At 37.7% G+C, this 11,128-nt stretch overlaps 1 protein-coding gene across 1 annotated transcript in view; it reads right to left on the bottom strand.

The window, feature by feature from the left end:
• ASPH (aspartate beta-hydroxylase) overlaps positions 1-11,128 on the bottom strand; it is a 102,809-nt gene that overhangs the window by 58,405 nt on the left and 33,276 nt on the right. The window contains exons 11-15 of the mRNA XM_009889784.1: positions 7,972-8,010; positions 6,639-6,683; positions 6,434-6,475; positions 4,977-5,027; positions 3,942-3,986 (exon numbers count right to left, since the gene is read on the bottom strand). Coding sequence (XP_009888086.1) covers positions 3,942-3,986; positions 4,977-5,027; positions 6,434-6,475; positions 6,639-6,683; positions 7,972-8,010 — 222 coding nt within the window. The remainder of the gene's footprint in view (positions 1-3,941; positions 3,987-4,976; positions 5,028-6,433; positions 6,476-6,638; positions 6,684-7,971; positions 8,011-11,128) is intronic.

Raw genomic sequence — 11,128 nt, 5'->3', positions numbered from 1 at the left:
TTGAACTGGGGAGCCCAAAACTGGACACAGTATTCCAGTTGTGGCCTCACCAGTGCAGAGTACAGGGGGAGAATGACCTCCCTTGATCTACTGGCCACACTCTTCCCTATGCAGCCCAGGATTCCATTGGCCTTTTTGGCAACAAGGGCACATTGCTGGCTCATGGATAATTTACTATCTACCAGGACCCCCAGATCCTTCTCCTCAAAAGTATTTCCCAGCAGGTCCACCCCTAACCTATACTTGTGTCTAGCATTCTTCCTCCCCAGGTGCAGGACCTCGCACTTGCTTATGTTGAACCTCATTAGGTTCCTCTCTGCCCAGCTCTCCAGCCTGTCCAGGTCACGCTGGATGGCAGCACGGCCCTCTGGAGAGTCAGCCACCCCTCCCAGCGAACTTGCTGAGGATACACTCTGTCCCCTCATCCAGGTCATTGATGAATATATTGAACAAGACTGACCCATGGGGGACACCACTGGTTACAGGCGTCCAACTTGACAATGCTCCATAATGGTAAAAGAATATGCAAAATAAAGCAATACAACACAAGCTGCGCTTCACCACACAGAGATTGGTTCCCCAGCCCATCCCAAGCAGTGATCATGGATCCCTGCCCCCTGGCCAATCCCCATTTATATACTAAGCATGACCTCTATGGTATGGAATATTCTTTTGGCCAGCTTGTCCTGTCTATGTTCCCTCTCAGCTTCTATGGGAAGCTGAAAAAAAGTCCTTGACTAACATAAAACATCACCTGGCAACAACTAAAACAATATGCATTATCGACATTCCTCTCATGCCAAATCTGAAACACAGCAGCCACTAAAAAAGAAAATTAACTCTATCCCAGCTGAAACCAGGACACTGGTAAATACGAGTTTCATTTTCTAAGAGGAAAATGTGAAAATAATGTTGCCTTCAAACTGAAATTTTCACATCCAAAAAAGGCATGTAAAAATACTTAATAGTAGGGGAAAAGAGTAATTTAATAGTAATAACATTTTTATTCCTGGTCAGTAATTTACTTACATCCCATTTCTTTTCCCAGTTTTCAGAAATTATATTTGAACTCTACTTTATGTGCTGACAAAATAAGCTTTTTAGAAAGACTGATAAACTATACTTCTGCCTTCATAACTACACAAATCACTAAAAATTCTTGAGTATGTTGGTACACTGTTGCAGATTTTGTGCCTACCAAATTATTTTCATCTTCTACTTCCTAAAGGAAGAATCACGTACTTGGTACTACTTCTAATATTACTTGTGTGTTTAATAACTGACTAAACAGGTTTTGACCGATTCTCTCACTTTTTCCCATGAAGGGAAAAAGAAAACATTCACTCCTTCCAGTGCTGCTTTTATTATCTATTTCCACAAGATACACCAGGAGATAGCTAACATACCCTTGAAGGCTAATCTCATGGTTTAAAAAGTGTGCTGCACTAGTTTTGAAAGCAACTGAAAGTAAAAAAACAAAAAAAAACCCAAAAAAAACTAAAAAACCTTTCAAAAGGATCAGAAATACATACTATTTCAGAGTAAAACAAGGTGGATTTTATTCTAACAGTCCTTACTGTTTGAAACTGTTCAAAACCAGTAAGGACTCTCTTCGTATCACAATACAATAAAAAAAAAGAGTGGACAACTAGGTTCCATTCCACCATCTGATTTGCAAGTCTATCTGCAATCAAAGGAGTGACTGTCCTTTGTACTTGGCACTGGTGAGACTACACCATGAACACTGCGTTCACTACCTCTAACTACAAGAAAGACATCGAGGTGCTGGAGCGTGTCCAAAGAAAGGCAACAAAGCTGGCGAGGGGTCTAAAGAGCAAGTCTTCTGAGGAGCAGCTGGGGGAACTGCAGTCTGGAGAAAAGGAGACCTTATTGCTCTCTACAACTACCTGAAAGGATGTTGTAGCGAAGTGGGGGTCGGGCTTTTCTTGCTAGTAACAAGCAATAGGACAAGAGGAAACGGCCTCAAGTTATGCCAGGGGAGGTTTAGGATGGATATTATGAAAAAGTTCTTCACAGAAAGGGTTGTGGTGACCCACAGAACCCCAAAGGTTCTGTAGACCCACAGAACTAGTCTAGGATATTAGGAAAAGTTTCTTCACCATATGGATTGCCAAGCACTGGAACAGGCTGCAAGTCATAAGGGAGTCACCATCCCTGGGTGCATTTAAAAGACATAGACGTGGCACTTAGGGACATGGTTTAGCAGTGGACTCAGCAGTGTTAGTTTTACAATTGGACTTGATGATCTTAAGGAACTTTTCCAACCTAAAAAAATCTATGATTCTGAGTAGAATATTTGGAAAACCATCCACTACTGTACAATACACATAAGATTATTTTTTTGTGAAGGTAGGAAATTCATTTAGCGCTGCAAGACAAATTACAGCACAATAAGTGATAGAAATGGTCCACAAAACCAAAAAAAAAATTAAAGATTTCAGGTTGATACTTGGATTCTCAATTTAGTTTTAAAATGTTGTATGTAAGTCAAGAGATCATCTCAATATCCTCATATCAACACAACTGACACTGTGCAGTGGAATTACCTACTGTAGAAATTTTACAACAGTCCTGTAAGGGCCTTTTTGTTACTTTAACTTTTAACAGCAACATTTCCTGGAGAAAACATCTTTTCTTGTTCTACAGTTCCAACTTAAAGCACAACAAACCAACTGAACACAATGTTTGCTGAACTTCTTGCCTATGCTGTCAAAGGTAACTACTGCTTGTTCCTACACTGATTATAAGCTTTGGTTAAAAATATTACATATTCATAACAAAACAAAATATTTTTAGATAAGGCATCTATTAATAAACACATATGGTTTCAAACTCTTCAACACACCACATGGCTGTTATGATAAACAGGTTAGAAAGTCCTCACAGACAACAGTTATGTATTGATATGAGCATTTCAAATCACCTCAGTTAAGGTTCAGCATGTAAATTAAAAGATGAACTAAATGATGCCTCCAATCTGTACTGGGCAACCACAAAGGCCTCCTATGTTTTTTCACTTCTCTGACTACTTTTGGTATGCCCAAGAACCAAACACAAGTTTCCTTTCCTGCAAAGAAAAACAAAGCCCCACAGAACGACCTGGGCACCACACCACAAGAGCTTCTGCATATTGCAAAGACTAACTAACCCAGAAAGGTGCTCATGCTAATTAGAACAAATCAGAAATATAGCTCTCAGGGGTCCTGGATTGCAGTGATTTACTGCCCAGAGATACAGCTCAGCGTTTCACTCAACACAACTACTTTGTTATGAAGAACAAACTAGCAACTTGTAATAATTAATGCCAAAATGCAGATGAAACATAACACTATGCAGTCTTCAAATTTAGAAGCCATTTAGGTACCTAAAAATGGTTTTGGTAAACTCTATGTTTACTACTGTCAGGCAACAGATGGAAGAGCTAGAAGTGCTCTTGTTCTTAAAATCAGTTATGTCAAGAAAAATGTGATGGCATGACAAAACAGTCCTGTTTCCAGATCAGTACCCAAAGAATGTGCCACAGTCGGGTTCCTATAGATCCACCTGATATACAGAGAAGTGACAGTATCACCACCCATGATCAGGTCCTCTAGCAAGGAAGTATGCACATATTTTGAGATCTGAAATTTTTGTATTTCCCTTTACAACAAAAGTATCCAGCTCTGAAATCATTAAAAATCAAGTTGCAAGTTAAAACCACTCACAGCTTTATTTAGAATGCTTCTATATAACCCAGTAACTATTACTAGCATTTACCCAGTACAAGATAAAAATTATTGCTTCAAAACCAGGAAGCAACTTTAAATGACAATAACGATATCCCTTCACTCCTCTCCACAAAGTAATTTGTTTGCAAAGTTTCCATGTAGCTATAGCTTCATTTTTTGGGGAAAAAAACCAAACTCTTAAGGTTAACTTACCCACTAGATCATCATTTGAATAATCCTCAGCTTGAACAGGCATTTCTGTAAGTCAAAATCGTACAAACAGTTCTCTGAATATTTACAAAAAGCTGCATTTTTTTTCCCCCTTATGCTCAAAACAGTGACTTACCAAGACTGCTCTGTAATACTACTTTTGCAGAAGTGGGATGCAAATTTTCCTCAGCTCAATTTTTCCACTAATACTTTAGTAGGCCATTAAGTAAATTGTGGGATTGCATAGTTTCAAGAAATGATAATTTAAAATTCTGAAACTGTACTACCCAAAGCACAAATCTCCCCGTTTCACATGTTGCTACAGCATAAGCTTAGAAAATATTCATACACTTGTTGTGTTCCCAGCTGTAATTGTGATATATTTGACCTCAAAATTCAGTTATTTTAATTCCATATGTATGTGTAAATCAGACATGTCACACGTCACCAAGTGCCATTACTGCTAATAGACTGAAGGTTGCACATAACTCCCTATTCATGTATGGAGGGAGTCAGGCTCACCAGGAAAGAATTCATACTAGCCAGGATGCTGGCTGTAGACAATAAGAACAATCGAAGAGAGGGACATATACTCTTTGACTCAGGAAGCCCATAACTAAAATGCTCAAAGCTGGGGAGACACCCCACTTTATTTTATTTCTTACATATACTCTCTTTCCTGAGTATGCACTACTGACTGGCTGGTGGGAAACAAAGCATAGCAAAAAAGTCTTCAGCTTCACATGACCTGATACGGCCATTTTTATTGCTATAAGTTTTTCTGAATTGGGAGCACTCTGAGCTTCCAAAACTGAAAAGTGCTCTGTAAGCCATTAAAAATACTGTAATTAAAAAACCTCAAGATGCTAGATTCCAACAACACAGTTATGTTTGTCCTTAAAAGAAAAAAGCTGCAGAAAAAGTTATGCATGCATTTTTCCTTTTAGCATAGATTTTGATTCTATGATATTAATCATTCTCAGTTTTTAGTTGTTTTTCATTGAAGTAGCAAACTCATACAAAGGATAATATACCAACCTGATTCCTCTGGTTCAGTGGCCACAACATCTTCTGTATGCTTACTTTCTGCTGCTACAAAGAAAAGTGTTGAAAGTTACACACAGTATGTTCACAATTTTGTTTTCATTCCCCACCAGCCACCCAATCAAATAGGAAGACCTAAATTGCCGAACAACCAACTAGGTTAACTTAAGAGTAGAAAAAGGTACTGAATGTACTTCATGTGCAAAAGCTTAGCTCCTCTTTGTTATTGACTTCCATTGCTATAATGCCCCCAAAAAGTTATTTTGGTTACAACTGTTATTCGTGTAAAACAGTAACATTTATTTCCCCGTTTAATTACATTAGAACACATTTTTCAAATATAGCATCAAGTCCTACACACTGTGCTCAGACTAAACTGCTTAGATCACTTTGCTCTAGGTGACTGAATTAACCTAATGTTTGCAAAAAATCTTGCTTAACGATATTTTTTACTTCTTGGAGCAAAACTTCAAATTACATTTGACCCAGTACTCTGACATCAGCACAACAAACAAAAATTTACAACTTCATCTTTTTTTAGTAGTAATGTGAGAAATTAACATACTCTATGCCTCAAATTGAAGCTCTAAGTACTTCATAAGAATGTCATGAGGTTCAACAAAGCCAAGTGCAAGGTCCTGCACCTGGGACAAGGCAATCCCCAATATCAATACAGACTGGTGGATGAAGGGATTGAGAGCAGCCCGGCAAAGAAGGACTTGGGGATCCTGGCGGATGACAAACAGGATGGGAGCCGGCAGCCCAAACATATCCAGGGCTGAATCAAAAGAAGCGTGGCCAGCAGGTCGAGGGAGGTCATTCCCTCTACTCTACTCTCATGCGACACCACCTGGGGTCCCCAGGACAAGAAAGACATGGACCTCTCAGAGCAGGTCCAGAGAAGGGCCACAAAAATGATGGGGGCTGGAATACCTCTCCTACAAAGAAAGGCTTAGAGAGTTGGAGTTGTTCAACCTGGAGAAGAGAAGGCTCTGGGGAGACCTTATTGCAGCCTTCTAGTACATAAAGAAGGCTTACAAGAAAGATGGAGAGAGACTTTTTACGAAGGCCTGTTGCAACAGGACAGGGGGCAACGGTTTTAAACTGAAAGAAGTTAGATTTAGATTGGACATAAGGAAGAAATTCTTTATGATGAGCGTGGTGAGACACTGGAACAGGTTGTCCAGAGCAGTTCTGGACGCCCCATCATTGGAAATGTTCAAAGACAGGTTGGATGGGGCTTTGAGCAATGTGATCTACTGAAAGATCTCCCTGCCCATGGCAGGGAAATTGGACCAGATGATCTTTAAAGGGTCCTTCCAACACAAACCATTCTATGATTCTATGTAGCACATTTCTCTGTTTAATTTTTTGTTTGTTTTTTAAATTATATTAACAAATACAAATGGAAGAAAAATATGTTTTCTTTCACAAACTATAAAAACTCATACCTGGCAGCTCTTTATCAGTATCATAATCTTCAATAATTTCATCTATAAGAGAAAGTATAAGAAAAAAGTATATAATGATTTGGGGGTTTTTTTTGTTTGTTTGGTTGGTTGGTTGATTGTTGTGGTTTTTTTTTTTTAAACATCGGATTTCAAAATGCATATATTTCTTTAAAACACTTTAAGACCACAATTACAAAACATATACCTGGCTCCGTGCCTTCATTCACCTCGTCTGGAAGGTCCTCAACAGCTAAGAAAACATTAAATTTGGAGCAATAATGAAGTCAAGCCCTCAACTGATGAAACATATATAACAAAAAAGAACATAGCTAGCACACCATGTTTCACAGTGAACAGTAAATTCCTATAAACAAAGAGGAACTTTGATGAATTTGAGGGAAAAAAAGAAATCATTTCTTAAATTTTCTTCCCTGTTTCACTTAAGAACTGCTGTACTCGTTAGGTAAATATTTCAAAATTGTACCTTCTGAATAAATGTTTTTTGGAGTAAGACACAGTAACTTTAAAAACTGGAATGTTAAAAACACTTCATTATCTTTTTAAGCATAATCAGTACTCCCAATTTCACCTTTTGCAGCATCAACTCCATCTTCTAGACATATTAAAAAACAAACAAAAAAAACCCTATAAACTTCTACTTGAAAAGTCTTTTTCATTTGAATAAACATGCAGTTCCTTGACAGTTCTACTTTCCTCCCTGAGGGCAACGAGCAAGTTCAACTTAAACTATTGATTCCATGGAAAAAGAAATTATTTTTGTTTTCTTTCAATATGACATCTTTTAACTCATTTGACTGTCCTCTTAAGCTTGTGAGGTGGCAAAACAGATACTTACAATTTATTTATTACACTAAATTCTCTAGTGTAATTCAAAAGCCAAATTCTTGGCTTCATTCTAAACTAAACAATTATGTCTTTTTCAATCAGCTGTCCAAGCTGACTCTTAGAAGAGCTAGTATTTCAAGACAAGAAAGTATACAGGACCCAAAGACAGGACTAATTGCTTCTGCTAATTAGACAAAGGCACCAGCAAAAATTATGAGCAAGGCTCGTGGCAGGCAGCAGGTTGAGTGTTTGTGTCACTCGAGACCCCAGGTGACTTGGGACTTTAAAGATGAATCCTCAATGAGGGTATATTAAAAGAAGGTGTCTCCATTCATAATAAAAAAACCTAACTTTATAACTACACAGACCATAACTCACCTTTAAGTGGCAATATATCGTGACTGACAATCACACAGACTACATACTTCAATATATATAAATAGCAGGACTAAGTTAATGATTTTTATGCTAAATTTACAAAAATATTTATCTGATTTTGAAAATAATTTCTATTCCAAATAACATTTATTTTAGAGGTATTTCTACTTTAATTACACATGAAACAAAGGTTTTCTAACATGCTCCATATATATAAATATATATATGGGGAGATGTGTGTGGGAGTGTACACACAACCCATCCACACACATTTGCACACACATATATATACGCATACATATATACATATATACCTGTATCTTGAGTCTCAGTTTGCTTTTCATGTTTTGGTTCTGAAAGGAAAGAGAAATAACATTCCTGGGTGGTTGATATGCACAAAGTATCCTACAAATTTGGTTGCTAAGCATCCACTTCATCTTTTACTGATAAATGCAAAACTCTCAAAGACTTTCTCCAGTTTTGAGGCCTGAATAGATATATGAACCTTTACTAAAGCTTGTAGTAGAAATTCTAGACATCAACCAAATGCAAACATAATGCTGAAATTTCACACATTTCTATCTACATAGATGAAATACCGAAAACAATGACAACAATAATGCTACCATTCTGTACAATTGTTATAATTCACCTACACTTCTAAACTTTGATTAAGAAGTCAGTCTAACTTTTGTCACGCTAAGAAGAAATAGGTTAAGGATATTCGTTACTTTACTTTAGGTAATGTCTGAAAATATACAAAATGTTACCCATTAATTGTCTGAATTTTCAATATACATTTATTGTGAGTTTTAGAACTAAAGAAGTTCAATGTTCATCCAGTGTTTTGGATAATTTCATTACCTTAACAGGTACGAACCCTCATCTGAAAAAGGTTATTTACACAAGACTTATTTTTTTTTTAAATAAAATCTTTCTACTATCGTTTTATCTTAAAGGGCACTAATAGTCACTTGGCTCCCCCTCCATCCCTTTAAAAAAAAAAAAAAGTTCTTACAACATATTCTTAAAAAAACCCCACACCCAGAACTCTTAATTTCTAATTAAAATCTCTAACTTGCCTTCTTTCTCTAGTTTCATTGCTATGAACTGTATAAAACTCTCCATAAAACTACTGAAAGTTGTGTACAATAACTGAGTTGCTGTCTTCCAAGCTACATGATCAATCCACTTACACACTTCACTGTGGGCACATACAATCATTTCAACTGAAGAATTTTTAGCATTAACTGCAGAAGGTATGAAGAAACAGTTCCTTTCGATACGCCAAACACACAAAGTGGGTGCAGCCCACCATAGGCCTTCAGTTTCTCCCAACACTATGCAAGTAGAAGTGATTACAGGAACTGCAATTCTATTAGAGCTGGTTGCTGATCTGAATTAAGAACCAAGTCATGCAAAGCAAGAGTGAAAAAAGAAATTGAACTGCTCTGGCCAACAATCACCTTGGCACTGACAATTCTAGAAAGAATTCTAGAATTCTAGAAGAATTCTGAGAATTCTAAAAAGCACCAGGACTGGAAAATAATATTACATCAGAGGGTCTGCCAGAAGACAGGAAACACATCTGATAGAGATGAAGAAGATACATTGACTCTAGAATAGAGAAGTTTATAGTTCTGCCGATTTCACAGACATTAACATCTGAAGGTTTAAAGTGAATCTTCTTACGGATGTGAGCTGCAGTTTTGAAGCTAATGTCAAAAACACAAGCTTTATATCTAAGTCAAATGTACCTCCATGATGGCCTCCATCCCTTCTTTGACTTTAGAAAACTCTCTCCTCCAAAAAAGAGCAAATCTGTTTCATTTTCGATCCAACCAAAAGCAGGTCAAGAAGTACAAGAAAGAAGGGCTCGGAGACAAGAGGGATAAAAACAAGGTACTACAATTGCTAAAAGGGTGCCTAGCACACATTCATGGACAATTACAAGTCCCATGCCCTGAAACCAGACAGAATGAACTGAGAAGGAAAAAACGGTGTATCACCAAAAGACAGCCTCACATCTTTCAGCACATCTTCAGAGACACCCATGGTTGGCTGGTTCGCTCAAACCTTAAAGGACTGACAACACAAGATGACCTTATAGGACTGACTGTGATTAGACTGCCTTCCCTAGCCTTTTTTCCTCATCTTTTTCTAGGGATCCTGATAGTAATTTCTGATTATTTTCTCTGGTTATTTCTGAGACACCGATGAGTGCCTGGAAACAAGGGTGCCTGTACACAGGTCTGCCCTTGGAACAGTGCAATTCCAACTAACTCTGTAACTTCATGTAACTTCATTGTGGAACGGGGAGACAGGGTGGGGTGGAGGGAATAAAAAAAAAAAAATTAAAAAAAAATCAACTCACTCTTGCAAATGTCAAGAACACTCAATGCCTCACCTGATTGGTTTATTTCTTCTACACTGCTCCAGGCTGGAGCTCTCAAATGAAATTCCTCTAAAAAGTACAAAGGAAGCATTATGCTTTCTCTCATAACCAGAATATCCTGAAGGGAGAACTTGAATGCAAGGCAAAATTCTGCCATGAAAAGGTGAACTTTTATCAAGAAAAAAGCAGTTTATCATGGATTATGTTGAATTGAAGGCATAATTTGCTGCGTAAAAAAGCCTGGCAATTTAATAGCCCAGAATAATAATTTTTTAACAACCCCCTCCTAACTTGGAATTTCCTTTTGAGAAAAAGCATGGAATTTCCTATTCTCTTTGTCAGCCTAATCAGTGGACTTGGCATAGTAAAGAAAGAGTAGAAAAAAACGAGACTTATCTGATACTATTCAAAACTCGTATTGCAGCACACAGTGGCAAACGCATATGAAACCACTGCTTCCCGAAGCACACGAACTACTCACAAAATAGAGTGATTCACTGTTATTATGCTGAGGCCAGAAGAGATTGTACAACACGAAAATGGTTTTGGAACTGATTCTATGGAAAACTGATGCAAATTACTTTGGGAACCTCCATGACCATCTTACTCCAAAAGCAGATATAGATGACTCTTCCCGAGGGCAGGGACCATGGAAGCATTCTCTGTTCATGTCACCACTACATATTGAAGGAGCATGAAAAGTTAAGATTAAAAGTTGTACTTCTCCTTTGTATCTAGGTGTGAGAAGCAAGAGAAGTGATTAGGAACTGATTGATTAGGAACTGATTGTACAATAAGTATCTCCTGGAAAGGAGAGTAAACAATAAGCGCAGGGAAAAAGCTAGGTCTCTCTTGCTTTTGCAACCTATTGATGCTGACACATTTTGTCAAGGGCACCACAGCTGAGGCAAATAATTCTTTTCTGCAGCCTGAGAAAGATATGGAGTAAGGGCTGAATATACCTTTGGGCCACCGAAAGTCCTTCAATGTGATTTTGACTTCTATCCCAAAGGTGTATGTCAGAATTTCCCTCCTGATGACAGAGAACGAACCTCAAGGTTTTCTGTCTCAAATAT

Source organism: Charadrius vociferus, unplaced genomic scaffold, assembly GCF_000708025.1.
Source record: "Charadrius vociferus isolate BGI_N301 unplaced genomic scaffold, ASM70802v2 scaffold167, whole genome shotgun sequence".
In the NCBI taxonomy this organism is placed as follows: Eukaryota; Metazoa; Chordata; class Aves; order Charadriiformes; family Charadriidae; genus Charadrius; species Charadrius vociferus.
The sequence above is the reverse complement of the archived record's forward strand: the minus strand, read 5'-3'. Positions and strand labels throughout refer to the sequence as shown.